Source organism: Myodes glareolus, chromosome 3, assembly GCF_982192425.1.
Source record: "Myodes glareolus chromosome 3, mMyoGla1.1, whole genome shotgun sequence".
Lineage (NCBI taxonomy): Eukaryota > Metazoa > Chordata > Mammalia > Rodentia > Cricetidae > Myodes > Myodes glareolus.
Window position 1 is genome coordinate 67,721,852 of NC_142028.1, and position 27,235 is coordinate 67,749,086.

At 39.2% G+C, this 27,235-nt stretch overlaps 1 protein-coding gene across 6 annotated transcripts in view; it reads left to right on the forward strand.

Moving 5' to 3' along the window:
• Positions 1 to 25,522, forward strand: part of Zmym4 (zinc finger MYM-type containing 4) — a 119,025-nt gene extending 93,503 nt beyond the window's left edge. For all 6 annotated transcript variants that reach the window (XM_085686598.2, XM_085686597.2, XM_085686599.2 and 3 more), the window contains 7 exons: positions 6,418 to 6,589; positions 6,744 to 6,839; positions 8,217 to 8,368; positions 13,871 to 13,982; positions 15,403 to 15,651; positions 22,003 to 22,132; positions 23,182 to 25,522. In XM_085686598.2, the coding sequence (XP_085542724.1) occupies positions 6,418 to 6,589; positions 6,744 to 6,839; positions 8,217 to 8,368; positions 13,871 to 13,982; positions 15,403 to 15,651; positions 22,003 to 22,132; positions 23,182 to 23,389 (1,119 nt within the window). In that variant the 3' untranslated portion in view covers positions 23,390 to 25,522. The remainder of the gene's footprint in view (positions 1 to 6,417; positions 6,590 to 6,743; positions 6,840 to 8,216; positions 8,369 to 13,870; positions 13,983 to 15,402; positions 15,652 to 22,002; positions 22,133 to 23,181) is intronic.
• Positions 25,523 to 27,235: the final 1,713 nt, after the last annotated feature.

Consider the following 27,235-nt stretch of genomic DNA (forward strand, 5'->3'; position numbering starts at 1 on the left):
CTCCTGAGGCCTGAGAAGGAGTGCCAAGTACGGACCGCTGACCGCTAAGTGGTTAGTGCTGAGAGCTGAGGGTTGAGCTGCCCTGTGGGTGGTAGGAATTGAATCTGGGTCCTCTGGGGGAAGAACCAATGCTCTTAACCGCTGAGCTTTCTCTCTAGCCTCCTTCTTTATTTTCTTACTAACAAATACGATATTTTAATTTTGAGAAATTCTGCTTTACTAGTTTTTATTTTTTTGATAATTCATGCTTTAAAATATTCTAACTAAAAGTCATTGTCTCACAAGTGGTGTCTAAAATACTCTTAAATTTACATTTCTTAGTGTAGCTTTGGAGCTTGCCCTGGAACTTGCTCTGTAGACCAGGCTGGCCTCAAGTTCAGAGATCTGTCTGCCTCTGCCTCCCACGTGCTGGGGTTAAAGACTTGTGTCATCACTGCCCAGCTCTGTTTTCTTTTAGAAGTCTTAGAATTTTTTTTCTTTGATTTTTCTGGACTGTTTTGTCTAAATTTTTCTTCAGGAGTTCAAAGTCAAGGCTGAATTTTTTGCACATGGCCATCCATTTCCTACAGCATCACACATATATAGGATCAACTTTCTCCCAACAAATTACACACTTGTACTTTTACATAAAAGAATGGTAAACATCTCTCTCTCCCTCCCTTCCTCCCTCTCTCCCCCCCTCTATACACACACACACACACACACACACACACACGCTCACACACACTATTTTTCATGTCTCCATTCTGCTGTATTGATTCTTTTAAAAAATATTTTTAATACCATTATCAAGTTTCTTTTTTAAAAAAAGATTTTTATTATTTTTAAAAATTGTATTTATCTGTATATATGCAACTAAGTGCAATTTTCCAAGGAGGCTACAAATACCAGATTCCCATTGGAGCTGGAGTTGCAGGTGGTTATGAGCTGCCTAGTACGGATGCTAGGACCTAAAGCTTGGGTCCTCTGCAAGGGTAGTCCTTGCTCTTAACCACTAAGCCATCTCTATAACCCCTAATACCATTTTTTTTTTTTAAAATTGTGGCTTTACGGTAGGTCTTGGAGTTGAAAGTAAAGTCTTGTTTTTCTTTTTTTTATATTTTATAAGCATTAGTTTGTTTTTTGTTTTCTTGTATGTCTGTGTGAGGTGTTGGATCTCCTGTCACAGACAGTTGAGAGCCGCCATATGGGTGCCAGGAATTGAACCTAGGTCCTCTGGAAGAGCCATCTGTGCTCTTAACCACTGAGCCATCTCTACAGCCTCTAGTATTGTTTTTCTAAATTGCAGTTTTCATATTTATAAATTTAATTTTACCTTATTGATTTTTAAATTTTTTTAAAAGCACCTGGAATTTTCTTTGGGGTTTTCCTGAATCCATATTATATATCTTAGAATCGACATCTTTAGCAGTTGTTCCATCTAGTCTATAAAAATGTTATCTCCCCGATTTATTTAATTGTTTAATGTGCCACTGTGTAGTGTATACCTGAGTATGCATGTGTACATGTGTGCACACACGTACCGAGACACAAGAAGTCTAAGTTTTTTGCTTTCACCCTCCACCTTACCTTGAGACAGGATGGCTCACTGAGCTTTATGGATCTGCCTTTTCTGTCCCTACATATCCTGTCCCATTGGTATGTCTACTTCTATCCAGATACACAGAACTGCACTCTTCCCAGGGTTTGGTTTGGTTTAGTTTTTCAAGACAGGGTTTCTCTGTGTAGCTCTGGTTATATTGGAACTCACTCTGTAGACCTGACGGCCTCCAACTCAGAGATCCACCTTCCTCTACCTCCTAAGTGCTGGGATTAAAGAAAGGTGTGTGCCACTGCTACCCAGCATCTCCCCACGTTTCTTATGTGGTACTTGAATTCTCAATTCAGGACCATTTATTTAGGTCACTTTAAGTTTCTCTCAACAATGTCTCAGATGTTTATGAGTCTAGTGCTTACAGATTTTTTTCATGAGTATTTACAATTCATCGTTCTATTAAAGGTGATAATAATATCAATTATATTCTTAATATCATTACAATTAAGTTAGGTTATTTATTTATATTAATTAATGGTTGGAGCAGGCTTTTACTCAGTAACCCAGCTGACCTCAAACTTGTTATCCTCCAAATCAACCTTCTAAGTGCTGAGCTTACCCATTCTGCTACCACACTATACTTTAAATCATACTACTTTTAAATTTTACTTTTGGCTTACAAAAATTCTGAATGTTTTTTATATTCACCTTATTTTCCTAACATTTCATTCCACTAAATTTCTTGGAGTTTTCTACATTACAGTTACATTATCTGTGAATAAAGTTAGGTTAGCTTTTTCTTCCTAATCTGAATACCTTTACTTTTTTTTCTTCCTGTATTGAAATTCAGGGATGTTACTATGTATACTGGCCAGTAGTAGAGAAACCTTTGCTTTGTTCCTAATCTGCCTTGCATTATATCTATCTATCTATTTATCTATTTACCTACCTACCTACCTACCTAGATATCTTTATTTATTATGTGTACAGTGTTCTGCTCGCATACCAGAAGAGGGCACCAGATCTCATTATAGATTGTGAGCCACCATGTAGTTGGGAATTGACCTCAGGTCTTCTGGAAGAGCAACCAGTGCTCTTAACTTCTGAGCCATCTCTCCAGCTCCCCTTGTAGGTTTTCTTTTGTTTTGAGTTTTCTGCAAATTTTCACCCTGGTAGACTTTTATCAGTTGAATTTTATTTAAATCTAGTGATCCAATGTCTCTTTTATTGTTGTCTTTTAAGCTGGTGAAATACATTTTCCCTAATGTATTTTCTTCATATAATTTTGGATCAGATGTGACAACGGTTTGTTATGGTGTTGTTTGTTTTTTTTTTTAAGACAGGGTTTCTCTGTAGCTTTGGGAACCTGTCCTGAACTAGCTCTTGTAGACCAGGATGGCCTTGAACTAATGGAGTTCCTGCCTCTGCCTCCTGAGCACTGGGATTGAAGGCGTGCACTGGTTTGTTATGGTTTTAAGTTCTTCTATTGCCTCTGCTTTCACATATGGTGAACACTCCACCTCGCCTTGTGAGAAGGTTTTAAATTATAAACCTGATGTGTTTGGATTTAGGTTATCTGTTCTTTTCTATTATAAGCTTTTTTTTTTTTTTACTTTGTATCTTTTAAGAGTATATATATTCTGGGCATTGAACCCATGTCATGCATACCAAGCAAGTGCTTTTCCACTGAGTTATATACTCAGTCCTTTTAATTGTCTTTGTTTTGAGTCAGGGTATCAATTAGCTGCCCATGCTATGTGTTGAATTTACTCTGTAAACTAAGCAGAGCTTCAATTTGATATTCTTCCAACTCAGCCTGGGACACTGTGTGTGTCCATCACTATATTGAGTAAATACTTTTTTTTTTATTTGTAAGTTACCAAATTTATTGGTATAGCAGTATTCTGTGTAAATTTAAAAATTTTATTTTATTTAATTATGTAAGTGTTTGCCTTATGTATGTCTGTATACCGTGTGTGCTTGGAACCAAAAAAGTCTAGAAAAGGACATTGAGTCCTATGAAATGAGTCACAGATGGCTATGAGCTGCTATGTGAATACTGAGAATTACAGCCATGTCTTCTGCAAGAGGAGCCAGTGCTCTTAATTGTTGAGCCCTCAATCCAGTTCCAATATTCTATTTAAATTTAAGTATCAGTTCATGAGTTAAAATTAGCAGCCATGTGGTGGTGACACACACCTTTTTCCCAGCACTCAGTAGGCAGAAACTGTCGGACCTCTTTGAGCTCAAGGCCAACCTGGTCTACAGAGCGTACTCCAGGACAGACGCCAAAGCTACATAGAAACCTGGTTGAAGCCCGATTAGTAAAACTCAGAGACTGAAATTGGGGTTCAACCTGAAGACCTGAAAAGCAAAACAGGAAGCCACTGGCTTTTACCTCGACTTCAGTCCCAAATGGCGATCCAGAAATCTCATAATGAGACTGTGTGTGAGTGCTGTTTCCTCTCGTTTTATATTCCTCTCCAGGGCTGGGATTAATGGCATACACCACCATGGTTAAAGGCATGCACCGCCCAGTTTCTGTGGCAACTAGTGTGGCTTCTGGGATTAAAGGTGTGTGTCATTGTGACTACTGGAATTATCACCCTGTCTCGAGAAAACAAAAAACAATAATGTTATAAATAATATTCTTTATCATTTGTCTCTTCGGTGTTAGTGTTCTTGTTATTTTATATTTTTATTTTTTATCCTAACTCATTCTAGCTGGAGAATTACCGATGTTAATAATATTTTTCAAAAGATGAACTTTCATTTTATCAGTTTTTAAAAAATCCTTTCCCCATTGTTTTTATTTCCTTTGTTTAATGTTTTCATTAGCACATATTAAACATAAAAGTCGGTTTCATTGTATTTTCATACAAGCACATGGTGTATTTAGATGACGCGTGCCCACATGTAAACAGAAGTTTCTTGTCCTGCCCACCCGCTCCCTGTGCTGGCAGCTGCTTCCAAATTACCACACACAGGTTTATATTAATTATAAATGCTTGTTCGATAGCTCAGGCTTGTTACTAGCTAACTCTTACACTTATAAGTACTGCATTCTCATCTTGCACCCCTGTTTTTCAGTGACTTTCCTTCTATGCCCTTCTCCATCCCATCATCCTTAGTTTGGTCACCACCTATACTTCTTGCCCAGTCCAATCTGTGTTTTATTAAACCAATTTGAGTGACAAATCTATACAGTGTACCAGAGGATTTTTCCATAGCACATACACATATTCTTATACAGAAATACTCACATGGCATGTGACACACATCCATTTCCTTTTTTGTCCTAGTCTCAATCATTGTCTTCCTATTCTTAGCTAACTTTCCTTCTACTTCTGTGTCTTTTTTTTTTTTAATCACCCAATGAGTTTCATTAAGGTTTCTTATAGGTGCAATCTCACCTCCTTTGTAGGTTGTTAAAGACACATCATTTGTGGGAAGCTGTGTGGCTACATCAGCCCCCTTTCTCTTTATCTTGTTCCTTTTCTTTTGTCATTTTGAGACATTCATACTGTATAGCTATGGCTGGTTTCTGCTTGTAAAGTAGACCAGGCTTGCCTCAAAATTGCAATGATGCTCCTGCCTCTGCTTCCCAGGTGCTGAGATTTCAGGTGTGTGCTGTCATGGTTTGCCTTCTTTAATCTGGTTTTCTCTTTTAGTTTTTTTTAGACAAAAAGTTTAAATTGTGGATTTTATGAGTCTTTTTCTTCCAGTTTTCTTTCTTTTGATATTACTGTTACTAGTACTCTGAGCTTCATGATTGCTAGACACATGTTCTGCCTAAGTTAATGCCAGAGCTATTTAAGTTTTGCAGAAGCTTGTAGGTATTTTGAATATTCCACTAATATCACAGAAATACTGCATTAGCTCCATCAGAGTATTTTTTTAAAGTTTTATGGTTTTCATTTAACAGGATTTTCTAATCATAGCTACAATTTCTTCTTTGATCTATGCAATATTTATAAGTGTACTATTAATTTATTGGTGTAGGAAGGTCTTCTATGTGTTGCTTTCATTGGTCAATTAATAAAGAAACTGCTTGACCTGATAGGTCAAAACATAGGTAGGCGGTGTAGACAGAACTGAATTCTGGGAGAAAGAAGCAGAGTCAGAGAGCCGCCTGCCATGAAGCTGCCAGGTCAGACATACTGAATCTTTCCGTTAAGCCACGACCTCGTGGTGACATACAGATTATTAGAAATGGGTTGAATCAAGATGTGAGAGTTAGCCAATAAGAGGCTACAGATAATGGGCCAGGCAGTGTTTAAATTAATACAGTTTCCGTGTATTATTTTGGGGGTAAGCTAGCCAGGATCCGGGCGGGAACGCAACCCGCTGCTCCTTCCACAATTTATGATTTGAGAGTTTTCTTGATGTTTTTCCATTATTGGCTTTAAGTCTAAATCTTGTGTAAAGAATTTATTGAGACTTATTTTATAGTTTGGAATATGACCTATTGAAGTGAGCTTGTACTGTATCACGTGGTAATGGCTATATCCCAGTTACCTAAATGTTGATAATTACTATAGTAATTTCTTTTTTATATGAATTGGATTTGATGAGTTCTTGGTGTTTTGAGACAGGGTCTCATGTAGTCCAGGCTGACCTTGAACTTTCCATGGAGCCCAGAATGACCTTGTACTTTTCCCTATCCTCTTGCCTCCACTTGCCAAGTGCTGTAACAGGTGTGCATCACCATGTCTGAAAGTAGATTATTTTTAGAACCCTTTCAGCTCTGAATTCTGAATCTTTAGGATATAAAAATAATTTCCTTATTCAATAGGATTATTCACTTTGCAAGTCTGAGAACTCAGATTCTTAAAATTCCAAGGGTGAATTTTATAGTTTGCGAATTTTTGGAATTCTCACAGGGAAGGAAGAAGTCCGTAGTGCCTGTGGAACCCAGGAGTCTTATTCAAGGAGCCTTGCAAGGTTGTTCAGTGTCTGGAATGACACTGAAGTATATGTATGGGGTGAACGCCTGGAAGAATTGGGTCCAATGGAAAAATGCCAAGGAAGAACAAGGAGATCTGAAATGCGGGGGTAAGTCCTCAGTACACTCTGTGTCAGGCAGATACAGGAAATAGAAACAAAGTCATAAATATATTCGAAGAAGGATTAACCCATAAGACTTAGAGCTTGGCTTTACTCATCCCATTTCATTATTGTTATTTACCTGTCTCATTTATCCCATCAGGAGGTGAACATGCCTCTCCTAGTCCGTGTTCTGATGCCTTAGGAAGTGTTCAAGACCAGGCACTCTCTCAAGAATCCTCAGAGCAAGGTTGTAAAGGTAAATATTCTTCTGTATCTTTTCCTATCAATTATTTTTAATATTGAGGTTTAAAGAATATTTTATGTGCATGAATGTTTTGCCTATATATGTATCTGTGAAACACTTGCACGCCTGGTGCATGCAGATTCCAGAGGGGCTGTCAGATCCCCTAGAACTAGAGTCTACAGGCAGTTAATTGCTGAGAACTGAACCTGCATCCTCTGGAAGAGGAGCCAGTGCTCTTAACCATTGAGCATCTCTCTGGACCCTAATAAGTTTGTTAACGACCGGATGTGTAGATGTGCTAGTCTTAGCACTGCAAAGGATGGAGGAAGAGACTCCCCCTGCCACATGCCTAGCTTCAGCAGCTATCCTTAACAACAGAGGGAATTTTCATAGCCCCTTCATTCCTGTATCTTTCCTGTCTCTAAAGCCAGAATCACATGATCAACACTGTCAAACCCTGCTGTGTACTTGGGATGGAACTTGGCCCCATTTAATCACATTTGCATAAGCTTTCATTTACTGCTAATTTATTTAAAGGTTTTGGTTTGAGATTTTCCAACTATACCCTTTCTCTTACAATTGGATCACTATATCTGGTTTTGGCTTTTGTTGCTAGTAGTTTGTTTGCTGGTCTTGGAGTATACAAGTTCTCGTCAGAACTGGCAGTTGCTGCTGTGTTGTGATGACTCATAGTCCCTAAAAATCAAGTATTACCTTTATGCTCTTAAGATTCTATGTTTGGACGTTGTGCCTGCAACAATTCCCCTGTTGTTTACTAGTCTTTATAGAAGGAACCAAGAGAGCCAGCTGCAGTGCCAGATACAGTTTTTGTATCTTCAGCTATCTGGAGGCAAAGTCAGGAGGAATATTTGAGCTTACTAGTTCAATATCAGCCGTGGCAAATTACTGAAACCCCAAGTTACAAAAAAATATTCTATGTAGCCTTAGCTGTTCTGGCATTTGTCATATAGACCAGTATGGCCTTGAACTCAAAGGAGAGCTGCCTGGTTCTGCCTCCCACCTGGTGTAATTAAAAGCATACACCACTATGCCTGGATTCCTCGTTTCCTTTGATGGAGTCCCAGTTAAACAGACTTTCTGTTATAGTATCTGTTGTACCATGTGCAGTAAATTGTATTTCTCTTCTTGAAAAAAATCCTTGAGTCAGGATCTGTTATTTGGTTGATGGATTTGAGATTTTTCTGTGTGGCTTGGGCTAGTTCTCTTGCCTCAGCTTCTTGAGTACTGTAACGTCACGCTTGGTTAGCCATGCTTTGTGATCCAGTACAGTGTTCGGGTGGCACAGTGGTACTGGTGTTGATTCAGTGAACAGTAGTGTTACTACATTTCTGCAAGCTCATGTTTCAGATGTCTTCTACTTTTCCACAGTCCGCTCTATGAAGCTGAAGGAAGATATTCTGTCCTGCACGTTTGCTGAGTTGAGTTTGGGATTATGCCAGTTTATCCAAGAGGTGCGGAGACCAAATGGTGAAAAATATGACCCAGACAGTATCTTATACTTGTGCCTTGGAATTCAGCAGGTATCAGCTTCAATAACTTATACGTTTGATTGTGATTTTCATCATCTGAGATAACTTGTGAATTGTTGAAAATAAGTGTATACTGTCATTTATTTGTTAAACATTTTCCTTAAGTGATCTACTGTCCCAATTTAAAAGTCTTTACATATAGCCTTTGTAAACTAAAGTGAGACTGTTGGTAGAATAATAGACATTGGGAAGGGATCGTGTATTCTGTAGTTAAATGAACAAAAAGGGCATAAATAACAGCCTACCTAGAAGCAACTAAGGTGACTGCATCTGTACGTGTAAATGTTTTATTTGCACTTTAATAGTACAAAGTAAATTAATAGATGCACAAGTACATACATTTAAAAAGATCAGTTGTTCATAAGAGTGCTACACAGTGAGAATTCTACCAGCTGGAGGCAATGCGCACTTTCCACAGCAATTTGAGTGCAGTATTTAGGAATGTTTTCACCTTTTTTTCTCTCCCTAGTTTTTATTTAACATCTCTTTAACATTTGTGTCTGGCTAGGACTCATTTGGTTCATGCCTCTATAATCTTATAACTGGGGTTGCTGAAGCAAGAAAATTACAAATTTTGGGGCAATTGCATAGTCATAAATCAAAAATCACTCATCACAGTTGAAGTTCTGACAAGTTTATAAAGTTACTGGGTATAATTCATGCTCACTAAATGTAAGATTTAGTAAATAGAGCATAGTATCTAACCAGTTGTTTTATTTATAAATTAGAATGTGGTTATGATAGTATATGCCGGCTCTCTCAGCTGCCTAGGATGAAGAAAGAGAACTGCAAGTTCAAGGACAGCCTAGGCTACATAGTGAGACCGCTATCTCAAAAAAAAAATGTAATGCTTAGTGATACATGACTATATTATAAATTATGTTTATTACTATGTAATGGCATAGTGATATGAATTCATAAGAAGGTGAAATAAAAAATGTGTGCAATGGTTATTGTCTCTGGGTGGTATTAGTCTGACCTTGAACAAGGTGGGATTTTTTGTTTGTTTTGTTTTTTACTTTCAAAAGTAGGTACTAGGTTGACTAGGATACACTTGTCATCCCAGCACTCAGGAGGCAGAGGCAAGATCCCTGAGTTCTAGGTCTAGAATTATCTTCAGAACCAGGACTACATAGAGAAACCTGTCTCAAATAAACAAAGGAAAGTAACTTGTGGTCTGGTGAAATGACTCAGCTGTTAACACACTGGCTCCTCTTCCAGAGGAACTGCATGTGATTCCTAGTACCCACATGTCTGTCTCCATGTGCATGCCTTGCACACTCGGAAATTAGAAGGGGGGTAAATCCCCTGGAACTGGAGTTATAGACAGTTATGAGCTCCTATTTAGGTACTGGGAACAGAATCCATGTCTGTTGCAAGAATATCATGTACTCTGAATTGCTAAGCCAGTATCTTCAGCTTTTTGTTAATATTTTTGCTTTGCTTTGCTGTGTGTGTCTGTGCCTCTGTCTGAGAGAGAAAGGTAGACAGGTACATGTGTGTAAATGTGTGTGTGGGTGCTCATGCATGCCCTGGATGTCAGGTATCTGTATCACTTTGCTTCATTCCCTTGAGGCAGCGTTTCTCACTGAACCAGAAGCTTGCTCTTTCAGTTCTGATTTGTCAAATTCCAGGGGTCTACCTGACTCCACACTCCAGGTCTGGGGTTTCAGGCACACCTCTCCATGCAAAGCTTATACTTGGGTGCTAGGGATTTAAACTCAGGTCCTTATGCTTATACAACATGTGTTCTTATACCATCTCCCCATCCCTGTTTTATTTAGTTTTTATTTAACAAAATGGGTCCATAAAACATATAATTTGCAACTTGTTCCTGAATTCGAGCCTCTCCTCAAATTCACAGAGATCTGCCTGCCTCTACCTCACAAGTGCTCGGATTAAAGTGCTACTGACCAGCATTTTGTTTTTTTTAAAAAAAGCAGAAAGGATCATGTGAGTTGGTGACCAGCCTGGTTTACATACCTAGCTTAAGCCTGCTAGGACTCTAGGAACAAACTCAGGTGCTGCTTGCATAGCACATGCTTTTTACATAGTCATCGCAGTCCACTACATTTCATGCATTAATACATAAAAATTGTATATTAATGGAGTATCATGTAATGCCTTGGTAGAAAGGTTATGTTGCATGCACAAATTATTTGGAGAATATTGTTATCTGACCAAATCTAAATCTTTTAATATCTTTCCATTTACCTAGGTATTCTGTAATTTTTACCTTCAGTTATAGCTTGTAGTTTGATTTACGTCTTCCCTAGTTTTGTTTTTTTGTTTTTTAACAGTTTTCATTCTTAGGTGTATGTGCATATATTTATCTAAGGATGGCTGTGCCTCTGAGGTTAATGCTCATGGAGACCAGAAGATAGATTGGAGAGTACTGGTGCTTTAGTTATAGGGGGATGTAAACACACATCCCCTCCCTCTTGCTTCCCGCCCCAAGTGGAGGGAACAGAGCTGGGTACCAAACCAAACTCTGTCTTTTTCAAGAACAGCATCTGCTCTTTAACTGCTGAGCCGTTCTCTAGTCCAAATATTTTATTCTTTATGACATTATTTTAAGATTTATTTATTTTATGTATATGAGTGCTGCTCTATTTGCATGCATGACAACATACCATAAGAGGGCATCTATGTCTGTGATCCACCATGTGGTTGCTGGGAATTGAACAGTTGGTGGTCTTAACTGCTGAGCCATCTCTCCAGCCCCTCTTTATGGTTTTTGTTTGTTTGTTCGAGATAGGGTTTCTCAGTAACGTTGGAGCGTGTCCTGGAACTGGCTCTTGTAGACCAGGCTGGCCTCGAACTCACAAAGATCTGCCTGCCTCTGCTACCCGAATGGTGGAATTAAAGTCGTGCACCACCGCCACCTGGCTTTGTTTATTAATTTCCTATTTGGATTGTTTGGTGGTATTTCAGAGAAAAGAGGCTGTGCTTATATTCCATTACCTGCTGAGCTTACATGTTAGCTCTAACTACTGGTATGTCGTAAGTGCGTGTCTGTGTCCTGTCATCTGCAAGTAGGATGACGTTTAACTTAATTTCCTGTGTGAATGGTTTATAGTTTTCTCTGGCATAGTTCTGGTTAGAGCTCTCAGAACAGTGTTGAATAGGAGTGGCAGACACTAGCATTCTTATCTCCTTTCTGCCCAGAGTGAAGACACCTGTAAAGCCTTGCATTTTACATGTTTTAATGTATTTTAAAGTATGTATTTGGTAAGATTAACATATTCTACATCTTACTAATAGTTGCTTTGTTAGCTAAATTTAAGTAGTTCTTTCTTCTATATTTTAAACTTGGGAAAATTACTTTTTTGAAGAAAAATAGGGACTAGGGTATGAGGTCACTGTGCTTTTCTTGGGTCTTTTATATACAAGGAATGGATTCAGTACCTAACGTTGTGAGGGGAAAAAGAAAAAAAAATCTAATGTCTAATAACAAAACTATCAGGCAAGTAAGGTCATAAATTGTGTCTTTCTCAAATTCTTATTGAAGTGATGGATATTTGTTATTGACTTGGATAAATATAAATGGAAATAAATTTCTGTAGTTTATAAAATAGTCAGTGATACAAGAAGTTGTAATAGATGTGAGAAATACCTTAAAAATACTGAATGCTCAGGCTGTAGAGACGACTCAGTAAGTCTTTGTGCTGTTTCAGAGGGTGTGACTTCTGTTCCTAGCACTTAGTTCACAACCACCTACGACTCCATCTCTAGGGAAAGCAATATCTCCTTTTGGCTTGTACTCACATGTGCACATACGCACACAAACACATATATATAAAAATAAAATAGATTCTTACAAAAATTAAGACTATACCTTGTTTTGTTCTATAATCCTTTATTATATTTTCTGTCTTAATTGATTTATATTTTAGCTGTACCCTGAGTACAGATTTGTTTTGGTTTGTTTTGATTTTTGGTTTTTCAAGACTGGATTTTTCTGTGTAACAGCCCTGGTTGTCCTGGAACTCGTTCTTTAAACCAGGCTGGCCTCAAACTCACAGAGATCTGCCCCGTGTGCCACCTGGCCAGAGTATTGTTTTGACTGTGTGTTATCCAAGCATTTCTTTATTTTTTGTTCTGTAATATTCTTAATAGTTGATCCTTTCAGGTTGGGTTTACTGGCACACACCTTAAATCCCAGCCCTGGGAGGCAGATAGAGCTTGGTGAGTTTTCACATAAATTATAGAGTAACCAAGGCTATTTGAGAGACCCTGTTCCCCATCAGTCCACTCCCCACCCCACCCCCCCAAAAAAATCTTTCAGAGTGTGGGTCAGAATGTTGAGAACTGTGATTGGAAGGTCCCAAGTAGTTTTTGGTGTTTTTTTTTTTTTTTTTTTTTAAAGATTTACTCATTTGTATTTTATGTATATGAGGGTTTTTTATTTGTTTTTTGCTTACATGTATGACTGTATCCCATGTGCATAAAGTATGTCCATGGGGGACAGACAGGAGTTTCGGATCCCCTGGAACTGAAGTTATACCTGTTAGCCACTATGTGGGTACTAGGTTCTCTGCAAGAGAAGCAACTATGTGGGTACTAGGTTCTCTGCAAGAGAAGCCAACCATCTCTCTAGCACACCCCCCATAAGTTTTTTTTTTTTTTAATGTGTGTGGGTATTTTGTCTACATAGATGTCTATGCACCATGTCTGTGTGTGGTACCCAGAGAAGACAAAAGAAGGTGTCCAATTCCCTGGAACTGGAGTCACAGACAGTTGTGAGTCACCATGTGGGTGCTAAAAGTTGAACTCAGGTTCTCTGTAAGAGGAGCTCTCCAGTGTGCACCAGCCCCTTCCCCACCCAATTAAGGTCTTAAATTTGAGTTTGTATTGTTTCAAGAGAAAGTTTGTTTTAATGGAATGGCAGACAGAGCTCTGTGAGTACATTTGCAAGCATAGTACACGTTAGGAGAGGAGAGTTGGTCAATTTCATCAAGAGTAAAGGGTTCTTATTTGAGAAGTTTACTTATTTATGTGTATTTGTTTTATATACGTGTGTGTGTGTGTGTGTGTGTGTGTGTGTGTGTGTGTGTGTGCACCTGGGTATGTCTCTGTGTTTGTCTATGACCCCACAGAGGTCAGAAGAAGACATTGGATCCCTTGGAACTGTAGTTACAGTTGATGATTGTGAACTGCTGAGTGGGTTCTGGGAACAGAATCTCGGTCCACTGCAAGAGCAGTAAGTGCTCTTACCTGCTGCTCCAGGTTCTTGCTTTTAGTATTTATTCTGTACCACCCACACTTTTTATAAAGAACTTTCCTTTGCAAATTCTGTGCCAAGGACAATGACCAGTTTCCATGACAGAGCCTTGGACTTGAATCCTGGTATTTTAACCTACAGTAAAATGCTTAGAAACTGTGTGGGATAGACCATTACAAAAGCAGACATTAAGGGAAACCATTTCTTACGATGTTTTCTAATCTTGAGCTTTCTTTATACCAGTATGTGTTAATTCTTTTATCTTTTAGTACCTGTTTGAAAATGGTAGAATAGATAACATTTTTACGGAGCCCTATTCCAGATTTATGATTGAACTTACCAAACTCTTGAAAATATGGGAGCCTACAATACTTCCTAATGGTAAGGGAATTGGTTTTAATTATTTTTATGGTATACTTTTATAAATTGCTTTTTAAAATATTTTCATATATTGCAATATAATCTGTCCTGATGTAATGCAGTTGAGGTTTTTTTTGTTTTGTTTTTTTGCAGTTGAGTTTTTGAGATTGTTTTAGATTAATCTGTTGTGGAGCATTTTAGTAAAATACACTGTGAACAGTTACTATAAAGTAACAAACAGTATACATAGAGATTAACACCTGAAAAAATTTACATTGTTATACTTATGTTTCTAGTATGGTTTTGTCTGGTAGAGTCAATAAACTAGTTGCTATTGATTTATCCATGCACAGATGATCTTTGTCAGCATGTGCTGAACGTCTTTGCTTGTTCTTATCCGTGAATTCTTTAACCTGGTATCATTAGAGAAGCCTGTGATTCACTCAGGCTCTCAGGCTCTGACTGGACGAGTTAGTATAACAACCAATGTGTGCTTTCTGTTGAGCTCTGGAGCACCTCTGAATCATTCTGAGCTACATGATGAACTTAATAGAGAGGAGACTTACAGCATAGATTTGGAAGTAGTAAAGTCACATTCAGGGATGATCGATCTTCCAAGAATAGAATATGGAAGCAGCAGTAAAGACAGTTCAGGAAAGAGCATTGCGTTAGAGCTGAATTTAAGGGACATGGAGAGCCAGGTACAAGGATTAGTACAGTTTCTTAAGACCTTGCTTCAGTCGGTCCTAAGGAACATGGCTGTTAAAAATGTTAAAATAAGTTAAAAATGAGAGGGAAGCCAGGTGGTGGTGGCACACGCCTTTATTCCCAGCACTCAGGAGGCAGAGGCAGGTGGATCTTCATGAGTTCTAGGCCAGCCTAGTCTGCAAGAGCAAGTTCCAGGACAGACTCCAAAGCTACAGAAAAACCCTGTCTCGAAAAACCAAGAGAGGGCGACAGAGAGGGAGAGGGAGAATAGGAGGGAGGGAGCCACTTGTTCCTCCCTAGTAACTAAACACATGGAACTGGCAAATGGTGAGCTTGATGGTCTGGGCAAGAGCTGGTTAACTTCCCATGGATCAGATCTGCCTGTGTCCTGCTTCTGTTGTCTGAGCTAAAAGTGGTTTTGGGGTTTTTAAATGATTATAAACTTTAAAGAAAATATTTTGTGATAGGGAAATTGAATGAAACTGGAATATGTCTATAAATAAAACTGTCTCTGGCTCTTTTCTGCAACAAAAAGTTGTTCCACGCAGGTGGCCTTCTGAGGAATGGTAACCACTGCTCACAGGGCAGTGCTTGAGTCTGTCTAGTTGGAGCCTTCTGCCCTGTTCTTTCTGGTGCCACTTCTCTTGCCTGTATAAAAGGGTGGAGAGAGAGAGCAATGCTCTTTCTGTGGGTTTGAGAGGTCACATACTTTTGTTCTTCCCATCCTGTCTAGGTTACATGTTCTCTCGCATCGAAGAAGAGCATTTGTGGGAATGCAAACAGCTGGGTGCTTATTCGCCAATTGTCCTGTTAAACACCCTCCTTTTTTTCAATACCAAATATTTCCAACTAAAGAATGTTACTGAGCACTTGAAGCTTTCTTTTGCCCATGTGATGAGACGGACCAGGACTCTGAAGTACAGCACCAAGATGACATACCTGAGATTCTTCCCACCTTTACAGAAGCAAGAGTCAGAGCCAGGTGTGTTGCTGGAGATGAGAGTTCTGTTTGAAATGCTAAGATAGTTCATTCTAGTCATGGAGGGCCGAAACTTGCTTATAACATTTCAATATTTTTCTCTGTTTTCAAGTAGGTTATAATCTTTCAAAATGAGAAGACTGCCTCGGTTTGTTTTTATTGTCTTTATGTTAGAAATTTGATGTAACTGAGTAAAGCCCCCTGATTTAATTGGATAAATCCCAAGTAACCTACATATATAATGCTTAGAAGAGGTCACTGATTTACAGGTACACCAGTCAGCAATTACTAATCAAAGGAAACTTGCTTAGCATTTAATTTGTTGGGATTTTGTTTTTGACTGGAACATCCTGTTTTAATTAGCATCTTTTAGTCAATTCTAAAATTCTAAAGGAACCTAGAAGCAAGCCTAAAGTAGACTGCTTTCACCTATTGTTGGCTTGAGTGAGCAGTGACATTTTTAGTAAGTAGATTATGATCATGTGTTTCAAAAACAAACAAAGTGACTCTTTGTCTTTAATGTCTGAAAAATAATGCTATTATTCTAGAACTAGAAATCAAACTTTCTGTGTTTGGCTTTAGTCTTTTTGAGCCTTATCTTACTATGTAATAGCTCAGGTTATCCTTGACCTCAAAATCCTCTTTTTTTTTCCCCCCTGAAAATCCTCTTTAGTCAGCCATCTGAGTGCTGGCATTAAGCCGTCATGCTCGTGCATCACATATAGACACAAATGCCTTAATTTTTTCAATATCAAGTTCTTCAAGTTTTGTTACTACTTTTAAGAATAAAATACATACTTGAAATGTGAAAACTTAAAATCAATGAATAGTTGTTCCATGTATCCTATCCATATTAGCTTGTTTTCAATTGTCCTTTAACTTTAAAAAAATATTAAGATCATCTTGCCTTTTCACCTGGAGTCCGTCTCTTGGCTTTAGCTTGATGCTTCTGTGATCCACTTTGTATTTCTGTTTTGTTTTTGCTTTTTTGAGACAGCATCTCACTTTGTGTCCCAGGCTGGCCTAGAACTCAGTTGTATATCCCAAGGTGGCCTCTGACCTGAAGCAATACAATTTTCTCAGCTTCCTGGGGGATGGAAAAATAGACCTCTTTTTCCTCCTTAATGTCTGCTTTGTATTCATAGGTGATATTAGCTGGATGAATGAGAGGCGGTCAGTTAATATTGCCACTTTTGATTGGGTGCTTAACAACATTCATATTAGCCAGGTGATGGTGGTGCATACCTTTAATATCACCACTTGGAAGGCAGAGGCAGGTGGATCTCTGTGAGTTCAAGGCCACCCTGGGCTACAAGAGCTAGTTCCAGGACAGGCTCCAAAGCTACAGAAAAACTCTGACTTGAAAAATCAAAAAAAAAAAAACAAAGTTCATATTATGTTCAACTTGTTTTTTAAGTTACTTGCAAGGCATTTTTTGGTGGAAACTGAAGTGAATTTGTTTTAAAGAAATAGTGGAGGTAGCTGGAGAGAAAGAACCCTAAACTATTTGTCAAGAATGACTGTAAAATGGACTGGGGAAGGCGTTGACAGATGACTCAGTGGTAGAGCACTGGATGCTGTAGTCAGACTTCCCTCTGGGCCGCCAGCTCACAAGTAGTGACACAGAGACCGTAGCTTAGGCTTGTCCCTAACTAATTCTTACAACAAATAAACCTTTATTTTTTAATCTGTGTTCCTTCATGTGGCTCAGTTACCTTTGCTCTAATTGCCCATCCTGTTTCTTCTAAGTCTGGATAGCAATTCTGCCTTTCTTACTCTCCAAGTCCTCTCTATCCCCAGAAGTTCACCTAACCACTACCTGCCTAGCTATTGGCCATTCAGCTCTTTATTAAACCAATCACAGTGACATATCTTTACAGAGTGTACAGGAATATTCTTCAACATTTCCCCCTTTTGTCTAAATAAAAAGGAAAGGTTTTAACTCTAACATAATAAAACTGTAAAGAAGAATTATCAGGTAAGAATTACATTTACAATATCTATTTCATTTGTATTTGGTATGTGTATTCAGAGAAAGTACTCTGTTATTTATCCTGTTCTGGTGAGTCCAAAGTTTTGTACCTAATTTACCTTCTATCATAACTACGGAAAACTTTAACTATCTTGTCTTCAACTCCATCAAAGACACCAGAAAGATATAATATTACCTGAGTAGAGCAAGAAACTTCTAAAACCATAGAAACGGTAGAGACATTTGACTGCCTGGACAGTCACCCCAAAGTTGCTATATAATGTTGGAACATTCATGTTTAGCCTACAGGCTTAAAATATCTGACAGACTTTTCTGTGAAGCAGGAATTTTGAAGGACTGGCCTACTTTGTCTTGGCAGAGTTTGGCAGTTGCCTTATTTCCAACTGTCAGCCGTTGAGGCAAGGGCAATTTCCTACCCAAATGACTTGCTTTTGCCATAAATAAAGCAAACTCCATATGGAAGGTTTTCAATGCCCATCATCTTTTTTTTTTTTTTAAGTAAATTGTTGCTGCCAGAAACAGACATGTTTCCCTTTCATGTAAAGCTTCAGGTTATTAAAACATTTTAAATGCCATATTCTGTAGGTCTTTGCAAACATACTTAATATGACTACAAGTTTAATTGTGATAAATGACTAACTACTAACCTGCATTTTTATTATTCTAAATAGTTTGTAGTAATAACTTTCAAGAACTAGAAATTTACATTACATTGCTAAATAAGCTATACAGATATAATACCTTAAACAAGAGTAGAAAAGTGTACAGTATGTTGCAACAAAATAACCTTAAATTTATATTAATATACAAAATTCCATAGCAGTGTAAAATATTTGAGATTAGTGATTGTTTAAAAGTAGAGCCAGTTATTTACCCTTTTATCTCATTTCTGGACTATATCCCCTTTTTCCTTTTAGAAAGAGATCCTTGAATTTTTGTGTAGCTTTCTGACCATAACTAGTAACAATAAATGATGTTACCCAACTAAAATCCAACTAAATGATGACAAACATCCATAACCCATTGAGCGACCAAAAACCAATCATCCCACCTCTTGGGATTGTGGGTGTCATGGTTTTTGTTGTCATTGTTTGGTTTTGTTTGTTTTTTGGTATTTTTGTTCACTTTTACCTTTTTATAACTGTTTCTTGCTGTCCTCCCTCCCTCCCTCCCTCCCTCCCTCCCTCCCTCCCTCTGTGGTTTTTACATGTGCTTCCTGCTGTCTGTGGCAGTGACATCTTTAGGAAACTTGAGAAAATTGTCAAGTTCTGGGAAAACTAGCCATAACATTTTTTGTTCTGTCTCTGTGCAATTGAAAAATGCAAGGCTTTCTGTAGTCCTGGCTAGAATAGTGTGGAGCTGGACCGCCTCAGCTATCAGAGGGAGCTGTTCTGAATGCAGAACCCTGAGGAAACTGCAGCAGAGGCACTCTGAGAGGCTGGGCCGCCTGTTTTCATTGGTGTCTGGTCCTCTTGTTCTGGAAACAAACTTTCAGAGGTAACATGCATATCTGCAGTAACACAAGTATGAACTGTGTGTTGTACACAAGCCAGCTAAAGATGATTTTTTTTAAAATTTGTTTTATGTCTAAGCTGATAAAATACGCATCTCCTGTCTTGTAGTTTTTAAGGTTCATTTCTTTATATTTGTAGCCTGGATTTTCAGGGGTCTTCCCTGATGAAGCATGAAGCCTGATCTCGACCTTGAAGGAATCCACAGCTTTTTGTTTTCTGTGGAAATGAAAGAATAACCTCTTCCCCAAAGCAATACATTTTCTGACTTTTTTTTGGGGGGGGGGGGATTGGTTTTTCAAGACAAGGGTTCTCTGTAGTTTTGGAGCCTGTCCTGGAACTAGCTCTTGTAGACCAGGCTGGCTTCGAACTCACAAAGATCTGCCTGCGAGTGGTGGGATTAAAGGCGTGCGCCACCACCGCCTGGCCTGACTTCCATTTTAAAGTTAAGGTATTGCAGCTGGGCGGCAGTGATTTATGCCTTTATCCCAGCACTTGGGAGGCAAATGCAAGTGGATTAGTTAGAAGCCAGCCTGATCTACAGAGATAGTTCTAGGATATCCAGGGCTACATAGAGAAACCCTGTCTCGAAAAACAAAATAACAAAGCAAAACAAAAAATTAAGGTACTCTTAAAATTTCTAGGATGGTTTAATCCAGCAGTCTCTGTTAGAATTCTTAATCCAGCAGTCTCTGTTAGAATTCCATGTTTCTCAGCAGCTGTTGTTTCCTCATCAGCAATCAAAAATTCAAACTCCGTAAGACACCATTTAGGATCCACACTCTATATCTTTATGTGGCTTGTCTATATTATTTTATTCTCTCTTTAAAGACTATCTTATTATTTATAAATATTTTTCTATGACTATACCCATTTTCTTTTCTTTTTTAACCCTATGCACAATTTTTAAAGCACACTATAACCTATTTAGGGTTTTTTTTTTTCCCCTTCTGGATCTATCTTTACTGAATACCTGCAGAATTCTTTTTTCCTGCATGAGACAAATCTTAAATTGCCATGTTAGCTGCCACAAGACTCAGCTTACCACATGTTTGGTATGCCAAACACTTAACCACCTAAGGAACTGCAGGACTAGAAAGCCACAACTGGCTCCTTGTCCTTAGCTTGTTTCTTAGCTTTCTCAGGCTCTTTATGTTTGGATATTCAAGTACCCACGTTGGATGCCATATATAGTCAGACGTTTCCTTTGGGCTGCAACTTACAAAAGATGACACGGAGACGTATTATTAATTATGAAAGCTTGGCCTTAGCTTAGGCTTGTTCCTAACTAATTCTTCTAACAAATTAACCATTGCTTTTTAATCTGCGTTCTTTTAGGTGGCTCAATTACCTTTACTCTATAACTGCCCATCCTGCTTCCTTTGTGTCTTGTTGACAACTTTGCCTTTCTTACTCTCTGAGTCCTGTCTGTCCCTAGAAGTCCTGCCTAGCTTATAGCCCTGCAGCTCTATATTAAACCAATCACAGTGACAAATCTTCACAAACTGTAAAGGAATTTTCTGCAAAAGGATGCTCTTCCAGAGGACCTCTATTTCCAACATCTACATGGCAGCTTACAGATGTTTGTAACTCTGCTTCCAGGAGGTCTGTTGCCTTCTTCTGGCCTGTGTGTGCACTGCATGAAGGTTGTACACAGATATACATGCAAGCAAAACACTCACACATATAAAATAAAAACAGATCTTCAAAAAATGGCTTGGAGGCTGGGTGTAGTGGTGAACACCTTTAATCCCAGCACTCAGAGGCAGACCAAGTGGATCTCTGAATTCAAGGCCACCATGGTCTACAGAGTGAGTTTCCAGGACAGCCAGGGCTTCACAGAGAAACCCTGTCTTGAGAACCATCCCACAAATAAAAAGAAAAATAGGTTGGGGATATGGCTCAGCCTCTAAAGTGCCTAATGTGCATGAGAACCTGAGTGAAGATTCTCCAACACCTTGTAAAATCAGAAGTGGCCATGTATATTTGTTACCCCAGTACTGCAGGGCATAGACAGGTGCATCTCAGAAGCTCCCAGGCCAGCCAATGTAGCATATGACTGAGCTGCAAGTCAGTGAGAAACCTGCCTCCAAAAAAGAAAATGGAGGTTCAGCAAGGGAAAGTGGTTGTTGCTTAACCCTGATTACCTAATTTGATCCCCTGCCCATGGAAAGTAGAAGAGAATCAGTTCTCTATAGTTGTCTCCTGACCTCCACATATGTATACAATGTTGTGCACTCACACAAACACATGAGCCACTCTGGCTCTTGGGAACTCTGTTTAGATTGAATGGACAGATAAGAAGCAGCAACCTCCCTCCTATGCCTGCACTCTGTATTGTCTGAGAGCCCAGCCCCTATAGAGGCCAGTCCTATCAGATGACCAACTCTGCTGAGACTTTCTTTTCCTAAGATGTTTTTTCTTAGACCACACAAGGAGAAGGAATTTGAACAAGAACTGAGTCAGTGCTCATGTCCCAAAGGAGAAACAAGTCCAAATAGAAAGAGGGCAACTCTTCCTAATAATACTGGAGAAGAAACATGTATGAAACCCTGAACCATGTACCTAATCCAGTATACTAACAAAGCAAACTCCAAAGGAAGATATACCACCAACACTGTCCCTTTTGCCACGTCACTCTTCTATGTTGATGGGGACAGGAACTTATGTGATACAGTACAAGCATAGTGTTTAGGGTATAAACTGAACACTTTGAATGACACCTAGCACATTAGGAGCTCAGGGAGTGTTGTTGAATGAAGGAGTGACAGGATCTCTGGCCTTGCAGCAAAGCTCACTAGGTCTGTTGGCATTTCTCTTATACAAACATTTGATTTTTTTTTTCTCAAGATAAACTAACAATTGGCAAGAGGAAACGAAATGAAGATGACGAGGCTCCAGTGGGTGTGGAGATGGCGGAGAATACTGACAACCCACTGAGATGTCCTGTTCGACTTTATGAATTTTACCTGTCAAAATGGTAAGGGCTCTTTCTGTGCTCTGAATACAATGCACTCACCACCCAGCACAAGTCTTTGGGAACCAGAAGCATAGTTGGCCTGTGGTACTGGGTCTGCCTCTGATTTCTATTTTCTCCATCCTTTTATCTGCCTGGATTTGGAGCTAAAAAGCAAGCCTCTTCTCACGAAGTTTTTCTCCAAAAATGTCTTCCAAAGCAAAATTTATGTCTCATTTGGTCTTTTGCAGTGTTGTAGATTCTAATCTATATTTATCTTTTGTATAGAAAACAAGATCTGAGATTGGTTTTTGTTAAACCTATAAGGGGGAGGCTTTACAGATACTCAGTTTTGTATTTTAAAGAGCTGGAGTCTTACCAGGCCTATCACCATGCTAGGCATGCTCTCCCACTTAGCCATACAGTCTTAGCCAGGCTTGAAAGTTTTCAGTGAGTCTCTTTCTATAATGTGTGACTCATACTAAAAGTCCTTTTTTTGATCAAAGAAATAATGACATTAGGTGACCTCCGGATTCATTTTTCTTGAATTGACATGCTTTTACTCCTACCTGCATTTGAAATGAAGGACCTGATTTATGTTTCATTTTTGGTTCTTTTGTTTTTTCAAGACAGGGTTTCTCTGTGCAACAGTTTTGGCTGTCCTGGAACTCACTCTGTAGACCAGGCTGGCCTTGAACTCACAGAGATCCTTCTTCCTCTACCTCCAGAGTGATGGGATTAAAGGCATGTGCCACCACTTTTTTTAATTTTTTTTTTAAGGCAGGGTCTCATGTATCTCAAGTTGGCCTCAAACTTTGAACTTATAATCCTCATTCATTCACCTTCAGGTACAGAGTACAGGTGTCTGCATCACATCCAGCTGTGCTTTCTCTCTATTAAAGTCTACCATTTTGGATTCAGTTATAGGTTACTCTTGGGAGGAGAATGCCTGTGTCCCTATCTACTCCTGTGGAGAAGTTCAGAATCATTATATAAGAAAGAATGATGTATATTTCCTGTGTTCTGATCACAGTTTCCCTTTTTCTCTTTTGTTCGTTCCCTCCTGTCGGTAGTTCTGAAAGTGTGAAGCAGAGGAATGATGTATTCTACCTTCAGCCTGAGCGCTCCTGTGTTCCTAATAGCCCCATGTGGTACTCCACATTCCCGATAGACCCTGGAACCCTGGACACCATGTTGACGCGCATTCTCATGGTGAGGGAGGTCCATGAAGAACTTGCCAAAGCCAAATCTGAAGATTCTGATGTTGAATTATCAGATTAAGATGGAGTAAAGTTCCTGTTTTCATGCTCTTTGGTGTGCACCAAGCTGTGAATGCACTCAGCTGTCGGGAAGATGTATAACCCAAGTCCTCTTGACTCGCTTGTGAGGCGTGAAGAACAGGCAGCTCCTGAGCCACAGTGTGGCTGCAAGTGAAACCTGAAGGGAGGAGTGTGAATGATTGGCAGGGAGAGAGTTCGTAGACATCTTCGAATGACTAACCAATTTCTGAGTGGTGCGTAATCTTATTTTGTTTGGGAATAAGAAATTATGGAATATTTTTAAGGAAAACTGTTGTATAAAATTCTTATAGTAACCTTAGTTAGAAAGGGGTAGCTTTGGAGTGAGACCCTGGCTGCAGTAGGCTGTTTGAGCAAGTTGTCCATGAAAGTCAGGAGGAAATCAGTACAGAGCTGAGACTGACATCAAATAAGGACACTGGACTCAGCCTTGAAGATCCAATAAAAATACTCATGTTTTTGTAAAAAGACAGTGGTCTTGATTGATTTACACTGCCAACCCACATATGTGAAGGATAGAAGCCTTTGGTACTTTGACTGAAGGCCCCTCGCATTGGGGAAACGCCCTCCACTGCTGTTAGTGTGCCCCTTTTCATTTTGGTCTTACCTTCTCAGATGTGGGTGACTGAAGGTAAAAGGATAATAGTCCACAAGCTGATCATGTACACAGAAAATCTGTGGAGCCCCTTAGACCCCAGGTGTCTTGAACTGATTATTGAAAGCCCACTAACAGCCTCCTTCTGGGTGCACACCGTTATTGCTGCTGTCTCATAGCCTCAGCTCTGCTGCCCAGAAGTGGAGGCTCCTTTTCTTCCCAGTTTTCCCCCCAATGGCAGCTTTTCTTCCATTGTTTTACTTTCCTGTTTCCAAGTGACTCTTCTTGTCCTTTGCACCAGCTTCTGGAGGCCCTTGTCATTTCAAATGGAATACTCTGTCTCCACGATTCTGACAAACTTGGGAGATCCCGCAAAGACACAGTATTACATAGCTATCTGAATTATGGTAGGGAAGGTCGTAGTAAACATTTGGAAGTTGACCTTGTTGCCCTAAGGACTTGAAAGTTAGGGATGCTGGAGTTAGAGTACAAGTACATATCCATAAGCAGCATTATTCCAGATTCTAGCAGTCTTAGTTCTGTGAGGATTGCAGGGCATAGGTGTATGTGACATTATCAGACTCCATTCTCAGTTTTTTCCCTATAAAATTTTGAATCAAGCTTTTAATAATGTTGGCTAATTACTGAGCTTCTTTAATTGAAGTTAATTTGAGTTTACAGTGGAACTGAGGAGTCCTAAGCTTCTTCCGAAGTGAAAGACTTCAGTGTAGTCCCATAGATTAGGTGGGGGTAGCAAGTTTTGTTTTGTTTTGTTTTTAAACAAATAAGTCATTTAAATTCAACAGAATTTTAAATGGGCCTTTTGACATTGTGTACTTGGTGGTTCTGTCCTCTGCCTGTAACGAATCTCCTTTTTGTTACTAAGAACTGTGTGAAAGAAGTAAATCTGCCCCAGTCTGTATGACTAATTCCATCTGTGTTTGTCATTTTTGATGGGAAACTGCTTCCTTCCAGACCTTGTTTGATTGGAGGGAAAGCAGTTCACCTGTCTGATAAGTCACCAATAAACCATCCAGAAACACCAGATGTCCAGTCCCGCTGTATCAGTTATGATTTGTGCAAACACTAACATTTCCCATCTATAGTTGTATACAAAACAAATATTGTTAGCTTAGTAGATAAATTGTTATGAAATACCAGAGAGAAAAAAATGTATTTTAAGAGAACAACCACTACCCAGATAAGTGACTGTATCAGAGCTTCAGCTGCATGTTAGTGCAGGGGCTTCGGACCCCTAAACTAATTTCAAACTGGTTGATCATCAGTCATTCCTCATAAATGTAGCTGTTTATTGCGTCAAATTACTTACTTTTTGTTAAAATTATGTAAAAATCACACACCCCCACCTCCACCCCCAGGAGGGTGAGAAAAAAACACCAACAAACAGAACCTGAACTTGTCCTGTCCTGCTGTTCCTTGGTCTTTAATTGTCTTTGGATTTTCCCTTTGCAGGAACCACAGAACTATTCCCATAGAATAAAATAGTATATTTGTATTTGATGGGTGAGTTCTTTTTCTTTGTGACTTTAAAGAATTTTAAATTTATATATATTTTTATTTGATCTTATTGGTATGATCAAAGAGATGTAAAATTACACACACACACAAAAAGGAAAGCAATTTTCAAAAAAGTTCCTTGGTTTTTATTCAGCCCAGTTAATGCATTGCTCCCCTGCATCTTCTCATGACTTGCTTTCTTTCTCTCAAGACTTGTTTCCATTTTAGGACATTCTTAACTATATTAAAAGTTCCAACAGCTGGAAATACCAAGTGATATGTATGCCTCCTTTCAGGCAGACCTCTTCAAGACTGTAAGTGTTTGAGACGGTAAGAGTCACCAGGCGTTGGTGGAGCACACCTTTAATTTCAGCTCTTGGGAGGCAGAGGCAGGTGGATCCCTGAGTTAGAGGCCAGCCTGGTTTACAGAGTGAGTTCCAGGACAGCCATGATGGCTACACAGAGAAACCCTATCTCAGGAAACTATAAGAGAGGAGGTGGCTTGGGGTAAGTGTCATGACATTGGATGTGGGAATAAAGTGTGCTTTTTCTAGGGCTCTAGAAGTGTCTTGGTATTCCACTAAATTCTACAGAGTCCATTTGTGTATGCCCTATTACATTCCTAAGTTTATAAAATTCCTTTCTCCAAAATGGAATGTATAAAATAGGTTTTTCAAATGAGTTTTCAGTTTTTCCATGTGAATACAAAGGTCCTTTATAGTGGCCATTTGAAAGCTCAGGCAATTGTGAATGAGGCGCCAGTGCACCCCACCTTCTTCAATACTAGCGTTGTCCATCCTGGTACTTCATCACCCACTATTCCTGAGATATTATTAATTGTGAGATATTGTAACTTACTGGGAGAGTTGCAGGCTTTGGGGTCTTCCAGATCATGTGGGTTCTAGGAATTGAACGTTGGTGTCAGGCTTGCTGGCAAAGCACCTAAGATCTATTGAGCTGTCTTATCAGCCATATATATATAGTTTGTGTGTGTGTTTTTGTATTCATGACACCTGCAATAGCAGTGCATGTGGAGGTCAGAGGACAACTTGAACCAGTTCCCTGTTTTGTGTGTTCTGTGGAGAACTCAAGTGCTCAGCAAAAGTGCCTTTATGCACAGAGTCATCTCACTGGCCACAAAGGTAGGTAGGTAGGTAGGTAGGTAGGTAGGTATATATGTATGTCTGTGTCTGTATGCCATGATGCATGTCTAGGAGTCAGGATAGTTTGGTATAGTCAGATCTCTCCTCTGCTATGTGTTCAAGATAGAACTCAAGTCATTGGACTGGGCCACAAGTACCTTTACCAATTAAGCCTATCTCCTTAGCCCCAGATTTTTAAATTTTATAATATACACTAATTGCTTGGTTTCAAATACATGTGAGTCCTTACGTTCAACATTGTAGATCCTCCAAAATGTTAATCTGTAGATTATTTCTGCATCTCAGAATGAAGTATTCAGTATGACTTGTGCTGTGGTAAAAACAGCAATAGTAAAGTCAGTCTTCTGCCAGTCCAGCTCCCTGCTGCCCCACTTGCGCTGCAGTGGGCTGTCATCCTCCCCAGCACTCTTCCTTGTCTTCGCTGTCTGCCATCTGCCTTAGAGGCAGTGTCTCAGTACACTGAAGTAAGTGGCAGAGAGGAGGGAAGTGTGAGCCTGAACCCTTGTGTCTGCACACTTGTGTTTACTTTTAAGTGCTGCCAGTAGAACTGCTG